Source organism: Lissotriton helveticus, chromosome 12 (genome assembly GCF_964261635.1).
Source record: "Lissotriton helveticus chromosome 12, aLisHel1.1, whole genome shotgun sequence".
Taxonomy (NCBI): domain Eukaryota; kingdom Metazoa; phylum Chordata; class Amphibia; order Caudata; family Salamandridae; genus Lissotriton; species Lissotriton helveticus.
The window spans coordinates 874478082-874498649 of record NC_136073.1 but is presented as its reverse complement, the minus strand read 5'-3'; the positions used below and the strand labels follow the sequence as shown (position 1 = coordinate 874498649).

Here is a 20568-nt window from a genome sequence, read left to right as displayed (position 1 = left end):
TAGAACGAAAACAAGGTGGATGAGTTAAATCGCTGCCATTTACTGGACAGCATTTTCAGAACATTGAAAAACTCTCAAAAATCCTCTGTTGATGGAATCTGTTGGCTTAGATACAATACATGTTAACCACTAGAGACTACAAATGACACAATATGATGAACGGAATGTTGCACAATGGCAAAACATGCACCCCCAGTCACAAATCTGGGTTTAATCCATCGTTATTTTTCTCACCAAGCCACCCCAGTTCATACATGGCCATATGCAAATCATTCTTGACCCTGTACCTCATGGGAACAGTCCAGCCCGAACTGCCAAGCCATGTCTTTCCTGGACCGGAATCAAGCATCCTAGGAACGGTTTCTGACTATCAGCCGTCATCAGCCAGGATAGCTTGACTCCAGTGGCGTAGTGAGCACGGGACCCACGTCTGGGCATACCCTTCCCACATAGGGTGAACAGCAAAACACACAAGATGATGGACGGAATGTTGCACAATGGCAAAACATTCACCCCCAGTCACAGATCTGGGTTTAATCCATCGTTATTTTGCTCACCAAGCCACCCCAGTTCACACTAGAGTCTCCCAGTGATGGTTACCTTCAACCATAAAACTCTACACTCAGATCACGGTGTCTGACCTCGCACATGACATCACAGATCACTGGTGACTTCACCTATCATAAGAACACCCAAACCACTCTCAGCACCTCGATATCCTGGCACAGAAAAAACATAGACGGCTGCCACTGATCCACTCTCAAGCGACAGAAAATGCAACGGTATACCTGAAGCACCGCAGTCAGAATTTAGATGTCCCTCCAGAAACTTACCAGAGAAGAAAGGCTGCTCTAAATATCTGAAGGAAGAATCTCAATAGATATTAAGTTAATTAGGCATAGGTTAAAAATGTTCTGAACTGTTAAGAGGTAGGGAGCAGTGCAGAAATGATGTTGCTTGGTTGGTGGTTAGATGGTAACCATAGGTTACCATAAGATTTGTTAAAAAATATTTTTGGCTGATTTTCTGGCGTTTGTAATGATCTATTGCCACTGCCTTGCCACACGAACTGCTGGCCACAGCCCTCAGCTGAGTCCAGGTTATACCAAGGGCAGGATGTGGATGAAAGCCTTGCCCTGGGTCTACTCCATCAGTCTACAAACCTCTTGAGCACATGTGCCACTCAGGCTCCGAGCACATGCCCTGGGCTCAGTTCCTCTTTGCCCTAGAGCCCCCTGACCACAGTCCGTCCTTTAGCCGTTCCCTTTGACCACTTCAGTTAGTACCAATGCTGTTCCACCGCCTGGGTCCAGCGCTCCTTAGAAAATACTGCTGTGGTTCAGAAAGCGCCCCTGCAGTAATGCACCAGGTCTCAGAGCACCACGTGCATCCCCTGCTGTGGTTCAGGAAGCGCCCCTGCAGTAATGCACCCGGCCCCACAGCACCACGTGCATCCCCTGCTGTGGTTCAGGAAGTGTCATTGCACTAATGCACCAGGTCCTCAGAGCACCACGTGCATCCCCTGCTGTGGTTCCGGAAGCGCCCCTGCACTAATGCACCAGGCCCCAGAGCATCACGTGCATCCCCTGCTGTGGTTCAGGAAGCTCCCCTGCCGTAATGCACCAGGTCTCAGAGCACCACGTGCATCCCCTGCTGTGGTTCAGGAAGCGCCCCTGCAGTAATGCACTAGGCCCCAGAGCATCACGTGCATCCCCTGCTGTGGTTCTGGAAGCTCCCCTGCACTAATGCACCCGGCCCCACAGCACCACGTGCATCCCCTGCTGTGGTTCAGGAAGTGTCATTGCACTACTGCACCAGGTCCTCAGAGCACCACGTGCATCCCCTGCTGTGGTTCCGGAAGCGCCCCTGCAGTAATGCATCCGGACCCAGAGCACTACGTTCATCCCCTGCTGTGGTTCCGGAAGCGCCCTTGCACTAATGCACCCGGCCCCAGAGCACCACGTGCATCCCCTGCTGTGGTTCCGGAAGCGCCCCTGCACTAATGCACCAGGCCCCCAGAGCATCACGTGCATCCCCTGCTGTGGTTCAGAAAGTGACGTTGCACTAATGCACCAGAGCACCACGTGCATCCCCTGCTGTGGTCAGGAAGTGCCCCTGCGCTAATGCATCCGGACCCAGAGCACCATGTGCATCCCCTGCTGTGGTTCAGGATGCTCCCCTGCACTAATGCATCCAGACCCACAGCACCACGTGCATCCTTCTGTGGTTCAGGAAGCGCCCCTGCACTAATGCACCAGAGCACCACGTGCATCCTTCTGTGGTTCAGGAAGCGCCCCTGCACTAATGCACCAGAGCACCACGTGCATCCCCTGCTGTGGTTCTGGAAGCGCCCCTGCACTAATGCACCAGGCCCCAGAGCATCACGTGCATCCCCTGCTGTGGTTCAGGAAGTGACGTTGCACTAATGCACCAGAGCACCACGTGCATCCCCTGCTGTGGTCAGGAAGTGCCCATGCGCTAATGCATCCGGACCCAGAGCACCATGTGCATCCCCTGCTGTGGTTCAGGAAGCTCCCCTGCACTAATGCATCCGGACCCACAGCACCACGTGCATCCTTCTGTGGTTCAGGAAGCGCCCCTGCACTCATGGACCAGAGCACCACGTGCATCCTTCTGTGGTTCAGGAAGCGCCCCTGCACTAATGCACCAGAGCACCACATGCATCCTTCTGTGGTTCAGGAAGCGCTCCTGCACTAATGCACCAGATCCCCAGAGCACCGCGTGCATCCCCTGCTGTGGTTCTGGAAGCGCCCCTGCACTAATGCACCAGGCCCCAGAGCATCACGTGCATCACCTGCTGTGGTTCAGGAAGTGACGTTGCACTAATGCACCAGGTCCCAGAGCACCATGTGCATCCCCTGCTGTGGTTCCGGAAGCGCCTCTGCACCAATGCACCCGGCCCCAGAGCACCACGTGCATCCCCTGCTGTGGTTCCAGAAGCTCCCCTCCACTAATTCATCCGGACCCACAGCACCACGTGCATCCTTCTGTGGTTCAGGAAGCGCCCCTGCACTAATGCACCAGGCCCTAGAGCATTACGTGCATCCCTTCTTTGGTTCTGGAAGTGACGTTACACTAATGCACCAGGTCCTCAGAGCACCATGTGCATCCCCTGCTGTGGTTCAGGAAGCGCCCCTGCACCAATGCACCCGGCCCCAGAGCACCACGTGCATCCCCTGCTGTGGTTCCGGAAGCTCCCCTGCACTAATGCACCAGGCCCCAGAGCATCACGTGCATCCCCTGCTGTGGTTCAGGAAGTGACGTTGCACTAATGCACCAGATCCCAGAGCACCACGTGCATCCCCTGCTGTGGTTCCGGAAGCACCAATGCACCTGGCCCCAGAGCACCATGTGCATCCTTCTGTGGTTCAGGAAGCGCCCCTGCACTAATGCACCAGGCCCCAGAGCATCACGTACATCCCATCTGTGGTTCTGGAAGTGACGTTGCACTAATTCACCAGGTCCTCAGAGCACCATGTGCATCCCCTGCTGTGGTTCAGGATGCGCCCCTGCACTAATGCATCCGGACCCACAGCACCACATGCATCCCTGCTGTGGTTCAGGATGTGCCCCTGCACTAATGCACCAGGTCCCCAGAGCACCACGTGCATCCCCTGCTATGGTTCCGGAAGCGCCCCTGCACTAATGCACCAGGCCCCAAAGCATCACATGCATCCCTGCTGTGGTTCAGGAAGTGCTGTTGCACTAATGCACCAGGCCCCAGAGCATCACGTGCATCCCCTGCTGTGGTTCAGGAAGTGCTGTTGCACTAATGCACCAGGTCCCCAGAGCACCACGTGCATCCCCTGCTATGGTTCCGGAAGTGCCCCTGCACCAATGCACCAGGTCCCAAAGCATCACGTGCATCCCTGCTGTGGTTCAGGAAGTGCTGTTGCACTAATGCATCCGGACCCAGAGCACCACATGCATCCCCTGCTGTGGTCAGGAAGCGCCCCTGCACTCATCTATTGGAGCCAGACCCTTCTGTAATGCAGGAAGCACCCCTGCACAGGTTGTAACTCCCCCTCCCAAGATCATTGTACCCAGCTCTTGCTGTGGTGCAGTGTACATTACTGCACTAATTTACCAGCGCCTCCCCGGATCACTGTGTCCAGCACTGGAATGATGCAGGCAGTATCACTGCACTAAAGTAATGGGAACCCACTTTATAGTGGTGCCCAGCCTCTGCTGTGGTGCAGGAGCACGTCACTGCTTACTCGAGTGTGGTGCAGGAACCCCCAGTGCACCTAAGGTGCTGGAAACCCCTGGGCACATGTGTGGCTGCAGCTCCCTGCATCATTGTGCCCTGCCCCTTCTGTGGTGCATGAATCATGTGCTGCACTGATGAGCTCAGACTGCACCTCAGGGCTATGACTGGTCCCTCCCTGCACATGGAGGTAGCGCGACCCCTGCAGTGGGGGGATAGAGATTCCCCAATAGGCCATTGCTGCTGCGAAGCAGCAGGGGCTGGACAGGGTCGGCCGCACGTCAAGACAACATATTCTCCATCAAACAGAGAGAGAAGGCCTGTCGGGGTGGTCTTCAAAGATGTCCTAAAACTAGACGGTCTCTGGTCAAAGCCTCCATACTCAAATTCCATACGCGTCTTGCATGGCGCGCAGCAGTGGAGCCGCCAGCCCCTACCCTTTTGTTCATAAAGATGTACACACCAGAGAAGGAGCCACGTGATGGCTGTTTGACTGGCATCTGTCCTTCCTTCAGCCATGCTGGTGGACCGTCTACCAGCTCTCCGAAGCCCTGGGGTTTTGAGTGTAACTGCAACAAATGATGGACGGAATGCTGAATCATTCAAACATTCTCCCCCAGTCCAAAGATCTGGGTGAAATCCATTGTTCTTTTGCCCACTGCGCCGCCCCAGTTTGGACCTTTAGAGTGTAGCTTGTGGATCTGGAGGTCTCATCTGGAGTTTAGTGCCCGGATCTGGACGCCTCATCCAAAGTTTAATGCCCGGATCTGGAGGCCTCATCCAAAGTTTAATGCCCGGATCTGGAGGCCTCATCCAAAGTTTAATGCCCGTATCTGGAGGTCTCATCTGGAGTTTAGTGCTGTGATCTGGTGGCCTTTTCTGGAATTTAGTGCTGTGATTTGGAGGTCTCATCAGGAGTTTAGTGTCCAGATCTGGAAGCCTCATCCAAAATGTAATGCCTGGATCTGGAGGCCTCATCTGGAGTTTAGTGCTGTGATTTGGAGGTCTCATCAGGAGTTTAGTGTCCAGATCTGGAAGCCTCATCCAAAATGTAATGCCTGGATCTGGAGGCCTCATCTGGAGTTTAGTGCTGTGATTTGGAGGCCTCATCTGGAGTTTAGTGCTGTGATTTGGAGGTCTCATCTGGAGTTTAGTGTCCAGATCTGGAAGCCTCATCCAAAATGTAATGCCTGGATCTGGAGGCCTCATCTGGAGTTTAGTGCTGTGATTTGGAGGTCTCATCTGGAGTTTAGTGTCCAGATCTGGAAGCCTCATCCAAAATGTAATGCCTGGATCTGGAGGCCTCATCTGGAGTTTAGTGCTGTGATTTGGAGGTCTCATCTGGAGTTTAGTGTCCAGATCTGGAAGCCTCATCCAAAATGTAATGCCTGGATCTGGAGGCCTCATCTGGAGTTTAGTGCTGTGATTTGGAGGTCTCATCTGGAGTTTAGTGTCCAGATCTGGAAGCCTCATCCAAAATGTAATGCCTGGATCTGGAGGCCTCATCTGGAGTTTAGTGCTGTGATTTGGAGGTCTCATCTGGAGTTTAGTGTCCAGATCTGGAAGCCTCATCCAAAATGTAATGCCTGGATCTGGAGGCCTCATCTGGAGTTTAGTGCTGTGATTTGGAGGTCTCATCTGGAGTTTAGTGTCCAAATCTGGAGGCCTCATCTGGAGTTTAGTGCTGTGATTTGGAGGCCTCATCTGGAGTTTAGTGTCCAGATCTGGAAGCCTCATCCAAAATGCAATGCCTGGATCTGGAGGCCTCATCTGGAGTTTAGTGCTGTGATTTGGAGGTCTCAACTGGAGTTTAGTGTCCAGATCTGGAAGCCTCATCCAAAATGTAATGCCTGGATCTGGAGGCCTCATCTGGAGTTTAGTGCTGTGATTTGGAGGCCTCATCTGGAGTTTAGTGTCTGGATCTGGAGGCCTCATTTGGAGTTTAGTGCCCGGATCTGGAGGCCTTGTTTGGAGTTTAGTGTCCGGATTTAGAGGCCTCATCTGGAGTTTAGTGCTGTGATTTGGAGGTCTCATCTGGAGTTTAGTGTCCAGATCTGGAAGCCTCATCCAAAATGTAATGCCTGGATCTGGAGGCCTCATCTGGAGTTTAGTGCTGTGATTTGGAGGCCTCATCTGGAGTTTAGTGTCTGGATCTGGAGGCCTCATTTGGAGTTTAGTGCCCGGATCTGGAGGCCTTGTTTGGAGTTTAGTGTCCGGATTTAGAGGCCTCATCTGGAGTTTAGTGCTGTGATTTGGAGGTCTCATCTGGAGTTTAGTGTCCAAATCTGGAGGACTCATCTGGAGTTTAGTGCTGTGATTTGGAGGCCTCATCTGGAGTTTAGTGCTGTGATTTGGAGGCCTCATCTGGAGTTTAGTGTCCAGATCTGGAAGCCTCATCCAAAATGTAATGCCTGGATCTGGAGGCCTCATCTGGAGTTTAGTGCTGTGATTTGGAGGTCTCAACTGGAGTTTAGTGTCCAGATCTGGAAGCCTCATCCAAAATGTAATGCTTGGATCTGGAGGCCTCATCTGGAGTTTAGTGCTGTGATTTGGGGGCCTCATCTGGAGTTTAGTGTCTGGATCTGGAGGCCTAATTTGGAGTTTAGTGCCCGGATCTGGAGGCCTTGTTTGGAGTTTAGTGTCCGGATTTAGAGGCCTCATCTGGAGTTTAGTGCTGTGATTTGGAGGTCTCATCTGGAGTTTAGTGTCCAGATCTGGATGCCTCATCCAAAATGTAATGCCTGGATCTGGAGGCCTCATCTGGAGTTTAGTGCTGTGATTTGGAGGTCTCATCTGGAGTTTAGTGTCCAGATCTGGAAGCCTCATCCAAAATGTAATGCCTGGATCTGGAGGCCTCATCTGGAGTTTAGTGCTGTGATTTGGAGGCCTCATCTGGTGTTTAGTGTCCGGATCTAGAGGCCTCATCTGGAGTTTAGTGCTGTGATCTGGAGGCCTCATCTGGAGTTTAGTGCTGTGATCTGGAGGCCTCATCTGGAGTTTAGTGTCTGGATCTGGAGGCCTCGTCTGGAGTTTAGTGCTGTCATCTGGAGTTTAGTGTCTGGATCTGGAGGCCTCATCTGGAGTTTAGTGCTGTCATCTAGAGTTTAGTGTCTATATCTGGAGGCCTCATCTGGAGTTTAGTGCCCGGATCTGGAGGCCTCATTTGGAGTTTAGTGCCCGGATCTGGAGACCTTGTTTGGAGTTTAGTGCCCGGATCTGGAGGCCTCATCTGGAGTTTAGTGCCCGGATCTGGAGGCCTCATCTGGAGTTTAGTGCCCGGATCTGGAGGCCTTGTTTGGAGTTTAGTGCCCTGATCTGGAGGCCTCATCTGGAGTTTAGTGCCCGGATCTGGAGGCCTCATCTGGAGTTTAGTGCCCGGATCTGGAGGCCTTGTTTGGAGTTTAGTGCCCGGATCTAGAGGTCTAGTCTGGAGTTTAGTGCCCGGATCTGGAGGCCTCATTTGGAGTTTAGTGCACGGAACTGGAGGCTTCATCTGGAGTTTAGTGTCCGGATCTGGAGGTCTCATCTGGAGTTTAGTGCTGTAATCTGGAGTTTAGTGTCCGGATCTGGAGGCCTCTTCCTGAGTGCAGTCTATAGATCTGCTCAAGCCTCGCCTGCAGACTGTCTCTAGCTCTAGAGACCTCATCTGAGTTTAGTACTGTGATCTGGAGGCCTCATCTGGAGTTTAGTGTCCGGATCTAGAGGTCTAGTCTGGAATTTAGTGTCTGGATCTGGAGGCCTCATCTGGAGTTTAGTGCCCGGATCTGGAGGCCTCATCTGGAGTTTAGTGTCCGGATCTAGAGGTCTAGTCTGGAATTTAGTGTCTGGATCTGGAGGCCTCATCTGGAGTTTAGTGCCCGGATCTGGAGGCCTCGTCTGCAGATTGTGTCTGGAAGGCTCACCTGGAGTTTAAGGACATGTCCTGGAGAGTCAGATGAAGGTTCAGGACCCACTTGTAAAGGCCGCAATCTGTGGAGTACTCTTACAAAGACCTCACTTCTAGAACCGTTTCTGTTTTAGAGGCACCTTTCCTCCACACAGAGAAGAGGCGCAGTCCCAACCCCCCTCACTCCTCCACTATTCAACATGGCGCGCCAGCCTGGTTCTTTTCTGAATACAATTACTACGATTTTGAAGCTGGCGATCCATCAATCGATGGAGGAATGGGTGGATGGTTCGGTGCGTGGATGGATGAATGGATGGATGGACCGGAGATTGCAAGACAAACATACACAAAGACAGCTGGCCGGAGAAGGAAAGTTTGTGTTCTTCAGGTAGACCGGCTGGGAGATGGCGGGGGCTGGAGAGAGAGAAAAAGACAGACGGAGATGGCTGGTTGGGAAGGAAGAGGTGGCATTGGCGGCAGAGTGGGGGGTTGCAGAGTGGGGGGTTGCAGAGTGGGGGGTTGCAGAGTGGGGGGCTGCAGAGTGGGGGGCTGCAGAGTGGGGGGATGCAAAAGGGAAACATCTCGTTTACGAAACAAACTGAAAGGACCCTTCATTAAAATGCAAACGAAATCTGAGTGTGATCTCCAGCCCTCGCTCCCCTCCCCCCGCCTGCCCCGCCCTTTCATGTCCCATTCTGGGTTACTCTTGTCAAACTGCAGACCGGCACCAGCAAGCCAAGAGGCGGCCCCACCTCCCCCCGTTATCATTTCAGCGCCAGCCAAGCATCTTCCAAGCGGAGGTACAGTTGCCCTTGGCAACAGCAGCATCGCCCTGCCGTCGCCATGGCAACGCCGGCAGGCGGTCCAGGCCCCACCGTCCTCCGCGGGGGCCAACAATGCTCGGGTCGCCCCATGAATGAATTTCGTGCCCTTTGGCCTCTTGGACGGCGCACAGTGATTGTTCCTAAGTGCCCCGCGGGCTGTTAACACCCCGAAAAAGGCACATTGAACACTAATTGTTTTCTGAATAAAGACAGCGGCTTCTCCTGAGTGTGATGCGCTCTCTTCACGCAATGACCAGCCACAAATTGATGTAATAAACATAAAAACACATTTTACATTGAATAATTCATTAAGTAGTCATTACTGTGAGCACTACATTCTCTCCCGCCCCCAAGCTCATCCGCCCCTAGATTCTTTGTCAGTTCGCGCCCCTGGAACAGGAGCACCCCAGTTTCCCAAACCACTCGTGAGTAGGTCAGCAGACCCTGGTTAGGTCTAGACGTGAGAGAGTTTAAGCTTTGTAACTTGTATTTTTGTAATAAAATAAAAGAGGACAATATTCATAAGAGGGCTTGGGTAAGCCCTCTTCATCCATTGGTTTGTCCTACTGTCACTTACATTTTGCTTCCACCCATCACACAGCAGGAGGCAGTGGATCCGCCCCCTTCAGCGGTTGGCTGTATTGCACTGTGACTGACAGCTTTTTGCCTGATCACACCTGCTTAAAAGAAACGTGTAGGACAGTGCCTCTTTGTGACATTGTTACACCCACCTTTTGCCACTGGTACTGATGTTTTTCGACTCAACTGTCGACTGCACAGAGTCCCTGCTAAACAGGCCCCAGTGCCAGTCTTTCCTTAGAAATTGCAACATGTCCACCTATTGGCATGGACTTTAGCAGCTCTGTAGGTCCCTGGTAAATGGTACCACTGGTACCTAGGACATGGGCAGTAAAGAGGGTGCCCAAGGGCTGCAGCATGCATTATGCCACCCAAAGGGACCCACACAAAAATCCATGCAGACTGCCATTGCAGGCTGCGTGAAATGGTGCAAGCCATTTTGAAACACAACATGGCACACACCCCATGTGCCATGATCACAAACACTGCATGCAATATATGTAAGTCGTCACCCCTACGTCATGACTTGTAGCCCTCAGGCAGGGTGCAATATATTGTATGTGAGCAGCCATGCCCATGTCCTGTCTACTTCAATTACTAGATGGTACAAGTGAACAGGGAAGCCATCTTGAAGGCTTGTAATGGGCACTGGTCATTAATGGTTCCCCAGCTACATGATGGCTTTACTGAAACCTCTGGTGTTTGGTATCAAACACCCTGACCTAATAAACTTGTACTGTTTCCAGTACTAGATTTATAAGGGGATTTACCCAGAGGGCACTCTGGAGGTCCCCCCTGAAAAACCTACCAGTGTCTAGTGTGCTGGATGACTGGTGTAGACCAGCCTGCCACCACAGACAAGTTTCTGACCCCCTGCAGGTGAGAGCTCGCACTCTCTGGGGTCAGAAACAATGTCTGCTCCAGAGGAAGGTGTTCACACCTCCTCCAGCAGGATGGCTAGAGATTTAGCCTATCAAGACAAGAGGCTTCAAAGTCCCTGCTGCCTTTGATATGCAACCAGAGCTTCCCCCAGACCTGGGAGATGCCACCCCAGCCCTGAGGCCCATTTAGCACCAGGACAGGTGGGAAAGTGGTCATAAGGGGGTGGGGTGGTCATAAGGGGGTGGGGTGGTCATAAGGGGGTGGGGTCACCCCAGGGTTAGGTAGCCCATTGGTTACTCCCCTTAATGACTCCTATATTCAGTACATAGGTGGTCCCCTGACACCAGGGACTCTGATTCGTCTACTGAACAGAAGAAGGACCAAGACACTGAGGGCATCTGCCCGGTACACAGTTCTGCTGACTACCAGGTCGATCAAAGAAGCAGCAGTCCAGGAGAAAGTTTTAAAGACTCACATAGATCAACCCCATCTCCCCAGCGAGTTTTGAAACGCTAGATCCTGCAGGAGCCCTCCCAGAACCAATACCCTTGTACCAGAGCTCTTGCAGCAGCCAAGGCTTATTTTGTGTCCAGTCCAGCACCAACACCGCCAAGACCCACCTACTGATGAGGGACATCAGCATCACTGAGGCCAGCATCGAGAGTGGCGCTGCTGTCCTGTTTTGTCCCCATCTTCAGGTCGACTCCAAGAAGTGAGTGCCTTCAACGCAAGCGACCTGTCTAACAAAACCCCTCTGCACCCGAGCCCCACAGCCCGAGTACCAGCCAACCAACGGAGCTCCCTTGCTCCAGAGACCATCAAGAGCAGAGCACCCCTGTGGGTTCCGCTGGACTTGGCCTTAAGTGCCCATTTGCAGCTTTTCCTTCCTACAGGTTTTCTCCATTGACTTCAACTGTAGCACTCAAGGCTACCATCACGACCAGCACCTCTGCCCCTGGACACAACAGGGCAGGTAAAACCAAACTGCTAGTGGTTCTAAGGACCTTGGCCCCTATGTACTTTAAGTCCAAGAGATCAATCCTGACAAACGTTTGCGAGTGTACCTATGCAGTGAAAGTTTCTCCCAATGGATAACATTACCGCGTTCAATGCACGTGCCTCAAATCTGACAGCTCTGTATTTTACTGTATTTCATAAAATGGCTAACTCGTAAAATAGTTACCTGATTCCAATAATGTTGGTGTCTAAATTAATATAAACACCTATGCTATTTTTCTAAATTGGTCCCAAAGTTCTTGCTTGATTGTGTGCCTTATTTATTTATTTTTTAGTTTTATATAGCGCATACTAGACCAAAAGGTGTCAGAGCGCCTTTACACATGAGCTCCTGTTGCATTAAAGACGGGCACATTCATTTTTGTTAGGCACGGGGAGATTAAGTGATTTGCCCAGAATTACAGGATGTTGCGTGTCCTTGCAGAGGCTCGAACTCAGTTCCCCAGCTTCGAGGTCGACCGCCCTAACCGTTGGGCCACGTGACTCTGTGTGTACAACAAATGCTCAACACTCCCCTCTGATAAGCCTAAACTGTTTGCCCACACTACCACGAAATAGAACACTTTGGGATTGTTAACCTTTTCAGCGCGACCGCGTTTCCCCCTCCGGTGCTGGGCCCTAATGAAAACGGGCGTGGTCACGACGGAACGGTTCCGTCATGAGCACAGCTCAACCGTAGCTCATGACGGAACCGTTCCGTCATGAGCATCGAAGGGGTTAAAGCAACCCCTCTAAGCCAATAAGAGTCGCCTGGACCTTCTACACAATGCATTTCATTTTGGTACACAATATAGAAAGCCAGCCTCCAACAAAGGGCACTTCAGTGGCAAGGCTGTTAGGCCAGTACTTTACTTCACCAACACGTTATCTATTCATTCTTTAGATGTTTTATTTTATTTTTTTATGATCCTTGTGTGTTTAAATGATGTCTGCAGGTTACAGAAATTCAAAGCCAGTAATACTTTTTCTTTGAACGAATTAGAATCATATTTTTTACAGTAATGTGCCTTCAAACTAAAAAAGTGTTTCTTTACCAGTTCTGAGTACACTTTCCTCCACGAAGCACATTTACTGTTTTATAAAAAATTATATAGGAGGGCAAGTTTATTTTAAAATGTAAAGCCTATTGTCAACACCTCGGCCTTTTTAGGTGACTGTTTTCTTTTGTTTTTTCTTGTTATTTTTGAGATATATGCATCTGGCACGAGCTTGTGGGGAAGCTGGGTGAAACTCTTGAAGCACAGCCGTGCAGGCCCCATGTGAGTTGGTTGACAGTCACCAGTTTGCATCTGGCCTTGAACTGCGCGCTCTCACGTGAGTGCACACTCAGCGTGACACGCTTACTTAGCTCGGCCTGGACAGAAATAGCGGGGAATGTTTTTCCTTTTCCTTGGACTTCCCATCAGACTAGAGATGCTCATGTTACAAACTGGACCCGAGGCAGCAGCCTTCGCAAAATCCGCCCCACACAGCTCCTTAAAGCGGCAGGGTGACCCAAGCATGGCCTAGAGCAGTGGTTCCCAAACCTTTGACTCCTGAGGACCCCCATTGAGTCACCACTGGAAGCCGGGGACCCCCAAGCACTTGGTATGAGTTAAATTTCAAACATTAAAACAGTAATTCGAAAAAAATACCCGTGGGCACACAAAACAAATACTCAAAGTACTAAGGATTTTGGGGTCAGATGTACGACCATTTCATTTAGCGCCTCGCAATTGGCGACACATTGCGAGTGGTAAATTGCGAGTCGCTAAATTAAATGTACAACAGTGTGTTTAACACTGTTTGGGATTCCCAAAGGGGTCGCAAATTGCGAGGTTCATTAATATTAATGAGCCTCTCGCAATTTACTAGCCCATTGGGAATGCCAGCCCTCCCAGCGATGGTGGCCTGCTGGGCTCTGCAGGCCACCATGTCTCGGACTGCTTTTAAATAAAGCAGTTTAAAAAAAAAATGCAGCCTGTTTACCATGCATTTAAAAAAAAAGAAAATGAAACGTTTTCGTTTTATTTTCTAAGGGCAGGTAGAGGTCCCTGGGACCACTACCTGACCTTAAAAAATAATTGTGCATGCATTTGCAAAGGGGAAGGGGGTCCCCTGGGAACCCCTTCCCATTTGCGAATGCATTCCCATCTACTTGAAGTAGATGGTAATTGTGACTGTTTTGCGACTGCAAAACATTTGTACATGGTTTTGAGACTCGCTATTTGGAAGGGAATGCCCCTTCCAAATAGCAAGTTGCAAAACCTATTTAGAGAGTCGCAAACAAATTGCGACTCGCGAAATAGGCTATGTACATGGCCCAATAGGTTTTTGCATGCGCAAACGGGTTCGCGAACCCATTCATGCATATAAAAACAGATCGTACATCTGGCCCTTAGTATTTTATATTGAAGTAATAGCCCCTCTGTCACATGTATTTCATTTGTTTTGTAGCATCTCTCATACCATTGTAGGATGTCAGAGCACTTTACATCACACACATATAGAGACATTGAATCATACATGTAAATCAGTGTGTATATAAAATGTTCAAAGAGTGCTTGGTCTGGAAAAACACAAACTCAGGATTCAGAGCGTAACACAGTGGCTAGCATTGACTTTAACATTAAAAATGTATTTCCACCCAAATATATATTTTTAGCAGCATCAAGATAATGAATAACTGGGACAAAATATAAGTTACAAGCAGCTCTTGGATGACAGTTTATAGGTCCCTCTGCTACATTACGATTGTCACTGATGAAGTGCACAGTAACAAAAGAATCTCTGTGACAAAAGCAGTAACCACGAACCTAGGCACATAAAATGCTGCTTTTTAAGATGCATGTTACACGTTCTTTGCAGTAGGCACATTAACCCTCTGTGCTACATTAGTTGAATCAAAGCTGCCACTGAACAAAACTCTCCTCGCTCTCCAGCAGGTACATTAATCACTGGCATTCTCTTGACACTTTTATTGTTGCTGGAAAGCAGCTAATACAAGAAATGTTTATGTGCTTTTAAAACTGTTGCCTATGGACCCCCTGGGAATGTGTCAGGGACCCCTGGGGGTCCGGGGACCACAGTTTGGGAAACACTGGCCTAGAGCACTGACAAAGCAAGTCCCCACCCTCCCCCCACCCAAAAAACCCCCAAAAAAACACGGCCAACACTGTGTTGCAACATTGAGCCAACTATTTTATCAAAGTACCAAAAATGGCCTCACGAGGTGCCAGAGTGCTGCAGAAAAGTTTCAGAATTTTCTTGTTTCTGAGTGAAAGGGAGTGCCCCAACAGTAACATATCATTTTGCCCAGGCTCAAAAACCCTTGCCCATTCTCTAGCGCTGACAGGCCCACAGCATTGCAAGCGTAAAGCACTAAGTACAGAACTCTCATTTTGTCACTGTCAGGGGGGGTGACCCCTTAAGGTCAAAGCATATCTGCGTATGGAAGTAGTGTACCGATGCAGAGGAGAAGGCAAAGTCATACACCAGGAAAGAACAGACACAAACAGAGTAAAGCACAGGATTAAGATAGATAAGGCCAAGCAAGCTTAATGCGAACAAGCAGGGAACAGAGCCAATAATAGACAGACACACTGGGTCACCGCTCGGGTAAGACCCAGAGCCTCCCACTGCAACAGGGAATGTCAATGTCTCTGTGCAGATTACTCTTAGAGATGGTCACCCTGAACACACCCTATAGAACGAGGCAGCAGAAGTGATTCCGTATCTAGACCCTAGGGAACAAACAAATACTGTACTGACATACACAGGACAAGCACTTATGGTTCCAGCAGGAGACAGTGGAGATTCCTAAGCAAATTGAATGTCACAGTGGCACAGTAAAGGCACTAGCACAAGACACACGATTGGCTGGATCTAAAATGTGGTGGCATGGTGAGCAAAAGAATAAATCTCTTGACTGTGGGTGAATGTATGATTTATTCACCATTCCGCCCATCATTTGTTTGTGTAGCACTTTTCACCCTAAGTGGGATGGGTATGTCCATACGTGGGTCCCGGGCTCACTGTGACACTGGATTCAAGATAGCCTGGCTGATGAGGGGGTGTTACCCTGAAACCGGTCCTAGGGTGCTTGTTTCCGGTCCAGTGAGGGCCTGGCTTGGCAGTTCGGGCTGGACTGTTCCCATGAGGCACAGGGTCAAGACTGATTTGCATATGGCTGGGCCTAAAGTGGGGTGGCATGGTGAGCAAAAGAATGATGGATTTAACACAGATCTCTTGACTGGGGGTGAATGTATGATTTATTCAGCATTCCGCCCATCATTTGTTTGCATAGCACAAGACGCAAGACTGGGCAGGAATTCCGTTCCGGAATCAGGTGTGAACCACTGTACAGAGGAATACATTTTATACACAGGTGAGGACAAATTAGCATCCATACCAGACACAAGAGCCCCAGATGAGAACACAGGGCAAGCACTAGAAGGGAACCTAAGAGCTGTTGGAAATAGTCAGGAGCAGGGCATTCCAGGAAAACTGGAGAACAACCGGGCAAGTCAAGCACAAGGAATCTAGGAACTCTAACAAGCAAGAGACTGGAACATCAAGGGAACGAGAGACTGCAAGAAAAACACAGAGAAAGGGAACGTAAACAAGGGGCAAAAACTAGGAGACTGGGGAGAAAAAATACAAGAGCTATGACAAACAAAGGAAATTAATTGCAGGAACAGAAGGAACAACCTTGGACAATCAGAAGGGGGTCAGCCAAGAGGCTGTAGTTTACTGTAGAAGGAAAGCAGACAAGAGAGTAAAGCAAAAGCAATGCAGGGCTGATAGAAAGCTGAACAGGACACAGGCTCTGGCTCAAGCAAGGCAGGAACTGGTCAGAAAAACAGGCAACAAGACGTCCGGTACACATAGGCTCAAAGCACAAACAAGAAGCTTTAAGCAATGGCAGCTTGTAAGCAGTTCTAGGCAGCAGTGAGCCCAGGGTTGTCACATGATTGGGCTGCAAAAGACTAGACAGAGGTGTGTGTAGTTCTCATCTCTCACATAATTGTGTGTCATTGAGGCCCTGATTCACGTTTGTGTTACCTTTTTAAAGCAAACTCCAAACAAAGTGTTGTGTTGGTATTTACAAACCGACGCAAATTGTAACCAAAAGTAATATAAAGCTGTCCAGTTCCCGGCCTCGCCTTACTTTGTGCCAAGGGGGCCTTCCATGGGTGAGCAGAGACATTCCATGCAACCACCTATGGGTTTTGATGCAAATTCCTATCTGCAAAGAATTGTAGACTGCGATCTGCGCCCAAATCCTACGCCTCCTTGATGCTGGCGTAAATGTTTTCATTTCCCTTCCTTGTACAGGAAAGAGTTCATTCCTGTACAAAAACTGGGCTCATTCCTGTACAAAAACTGGGCTCACCACAATGCAGACACCCTTGCAGTCTGGCGCATGGAAGCGTTAAGTGCACCGATGCGGCTGGAGAGCAGAACAGCACTACACCTTAATAGCTGTGGCTCTGTTCTGCTCTCTCCCCTTTATGCAACACAGCGACTTTACTTGCTACGCTGCACGATTTCATATTAAATCTGGACCCTACCAAATTCCTGTGGGTTGCCCCTCACTAGCTCAAACCCAAGAAAGCACCATAACCTTTTCCCACCTAGAACGGTAGTAAAGTATATGCAGCTATCTCTCGTACTACTTTGTTTTACTTCAAGCTTAGGCGCAGCTACATGATCGTAGTGACATGAGCCGTGCTTTCCGCATGACCCCAAAACTCTTCCGCAAAGGGCACTCTCGTAACCCACAGACTCTCAACCAGCTTGAGTTGCCCCCTCGTCTACGCGCTTCTGCACTATGACGTAAGTCAAGATAAGAGCACCACTATGTTCACGACCCGCTGCACCAAAACACTTCCAGTGTCAGTCACGGTACAATTAAACAGCTTACAAGCACCAATTAGGACCTCACTCCTTAGCAGTGATTACCCATAGCTGCCAAGGGACCTTACGTCATGGTTGGGACCTTACGTCATGGTTGACACCTTCAGCGAGTCCAGACTTTTTAATCGATAGCTCTTTTTTGAGCCCATGCTCACAGTATTAATACCAAGACACAAAATCCCAGAATGCAGTGAGCTGTCATCTAAACTAAAGACTGGTTGATTGTGTCACACATGATATTGGCCCAGTGATTAACACCTTTATTGCTAAACTGCAGCTCTGACAGGCCAAGGTTTAGGAGAGGCTGAGAAGCTGGGTTGGGAAGATCACCTAAGAGGAGCTTTGTTACTAGCGGTCAGCGTCTTTCAAAGCTTCAGATAAATTAAAATAACAAAAAGCGGTTTCCGGGTACACCCTTGGGGTATATCTACCCAACCCTCCGAGAAGTTTTGGGAGGTGCTCGCTTCGGCAGCACATATACTAAAATTGAAACGATACAGAGAAGATTAGCATGGCCCCTGTGCAAGGATGACACGCAAATTCGTGAAGCGTTCCATATTTTTAACTATGGATGGAATATGGAAAATGTGGAAAGTTATCCAGAAAACACTACTAATTCCTTAATTGAACTATTATACCTCACTATGGGATTCTAAAATCTTCCCTCAATTGAGCAATGATAGGATGGGGGCTATCTGGGAACAACAAGGAATCAGAAGAATGGGGCACAGGGAACCTACTCGCTTTTACGGATATTCAAACTAAATTTGGCATCCCCTCTACCCACACTTTTAAGTATCTTCAGATTTATCAAATAATGAATGGGATTAGGCCCTGTATTGATCCAGGAGGGGAAATCAAAATAATTAAGCATATGCTTGGAGGCGTAGCTCGGATTAAAATTATATACAAATCCCTGACCGACTCAATACTAGACGATATGGATAAAGAAGAAACATCATAGACGACGAAATTAGGGGACCCTGATTTTGACCTGGTTAAGTCCCTCCAGCTTGCGCATAAAGTGTTCCGCTCTACCAACCTAAGGTCACAGCAATATAAAGTCCTCTTTAATTTATATTTTACCTCAGCCAAACTCTTCAAATGGGGCAAAAGGGAGGATGATAAGTGTCCGAGATGCCAAGAGGGACCTGCCGATCGAATCCACATGTTTTCGCAATGTAAAAAAATTAGGGGAATCTGTGCTGAAATTGAGAAGTTTCTGGGGTTGCTAGGTATCCAGGTAAACCTGTCCCCTACCCTTATAATATCTGGTATTGGTAACAATCATGATTTGGAATGGGATAAGGAGGCTTTCTTATATATCTGTTTAGCAGTCCTTCGGATCCTGGTGGCAGCAGGATGGAAGGATAACACAGCTCCTACTTTCCAAATGTGGCTTACTAGATTGCTAGGTAACCATAACATTGAAGCCGCTCTCTATAAAAACAGGGGGAAAAAGATGAGGTTGTGGGGGCTTTGCGTTTGGGCTCCCCTTACATTGTGGAGACAATCCCCTTAAAATGTTATTACTGTGTCTGCATATAGATATTCATATCTCCCCCAAGGTCTAACCTATCTTTTATCTTTTATGCTGTATCCCTTATATTTCACCCCTATTTTTTTTCCTCTTGCTAATTCTAATTACCTTAGTATTGTTCATTTTGTTTTCTACGTTTTGTAATATATCTCACTATAATATTCCATGGTTAAAATGTTTGTTTTCTGTTTATGAACTTACATATCTAATGTATTGTACCAGGTAAAATGAAAATAAAAATATTAGTAAAAAAAAAAAGAGAAGTTTTAGGAGACTTTTAGGTGGACCCAATGATACTCCAACACTAGGATGGAATAGGTTTCATTCGAGGTGTGCCCTTTATGTGGGGAATAGTGGATAAAATATCAAATGAACCCAAGAAATGGTCCACCCATCCCATAGGGGGGGAAGAGCTCAACGCTGTCAAGCCAGGTGGACCAAAAACAAGGCCTGTTTTGTAGTCACTTTGGTGGGTTGACGAGGAACTTATCTGGGCGTCAAATCAAAGGTTATTGTCGCCCAGGATAATCACCTGGGAATAGTTAGTTAATAAAAAGCTAACTCCTTCTGCAAACTTTTCCAAAATGAGGCGGGAGCTTCAGGGACTCTGTGAATAATAAAGGGCGCCGCGGCCAGGGCGACTGACTCCGGAATCTGGGGTTCACGGTTCGATCACCGTTTACAGAGGCAGATTAGCCCAGCACCATGTGACTCTGGGCAATAGCTTGCTTAATCTTCCTGACGGCCCCCAGCGCCTAGAGACCCTTACGGGTGATTGTTTCGCGCTTTACAAATGTGGATTATAAGGGACAGAGGAAACCAGAGGCCTACAGTCCATCACTTCCTCAGAATACGCGTTACGCAACGTTCCACCAAATATCTGCGGTAACCTCAGGATGCTTATTTTAAAGGAGTGCCATTCCACCTCCTAGCCTGTTTCCCTGTGTTTATGTACCATGTTAAGGCTGTTGGGAGTGACATCAGCAATGCCTGGACCAGGGGGCGGGTTCATCAAGGTCGCAGCCAGCATGCACACATCCGTCTTGCTGCTGTTAAGTAACAAAACAAGCTCCTCCTCGAATTTGAAAAGGAATCTGATTGTAGTCGAGGCAGCCCTCAGGCCATGTTGAAGACTTAAAACACAATATTTGGTCTGACTTGGTACCCTGGGGTCATTTATTACTAGATGCGGTGTCTCCTCTTGATTAATACTCAATGCACTTAGATTATTCCATACCTGAATCACCCCGGAAACAAACCTTGGTGCCAGCAGCGTAGTAGCGTCATGTTGGTCTGTGTACGGTCTAGTATATTTTCTAGAAATATTGTCTATGCAACTGAAGCGAGGCGCGCTGTGTTTTACGCTGTACTGTTCTGTGTCTTCCAGCCATTTGCACAGTGGTGCAACCTACAACCAAAAGATGCTGCCAAAGTTCCAGAGAGTGCCTGGAAGCTCCTCTTCTACACAATGTCTTGGGGCTACTCTGTCCATCTCCTATTCTTCAAGGAATACACCTTCTTCTGGGACCCGCCTTCTACATTTCACGGTATGACAGCATTAGAAGGTGCTTAGTGTTGACACCCATCACTCTCACAGGCATGCAAAATTCAGAATTTTTTGCTTAAATTTTGCATTTGAAAACCATAGGACTGGGAACCACACTGCCGTGTAGCATGGCCTAGAAAAATAAACAAAACAAAAGATGCAATGACC

The 20568-nt window shown here is 48.9% G+C and overlaps 1 protein-coding gene, 1 long non-coding RNA gene and 1 other non-coding gene across 3 annotated transcripts in view; 2 read left to right on the top strand and 1 right to left on the bottom strand.

The window, feature by feature from the left end:
- LOC144799789 (uncharacterized) overlaps nucleotides 1–20568 on the bottom strand; it is a 625907-nt gene that overhangs the window by 21218 nt on the left and 584121 nt on the right. The gene's annotated exons all lie outside the window — the stretch shown is intronic.
- CERS1 (ceramide synthase 1) overlaps nucleotides 1–20568 on the top strand; it is a 42317-nt gene that overhangs the window by 5294 nt on the left and 16455 nt on the right. The window contains exon 2 of the mRNA XM_078668643.1: nucleotides 20242–20401. Within this exon, the coding sequence (XP_078524769.1) occupies nucleotides 20242–20401 (160 nt within the window). The remainder of the gene's footprint in view (nucleotides 1–20241; nucleotides 20402–20568) is intronic.
- Nucleotides 17771–17877, top strand: LOC144801098 (U6 spliceosomal RNA). Its single transcript, XR_013604974.1, has one exon. It is a non-coding gene; the product is annotated as a U6 spliceosomal RNA (small nuclear RNA).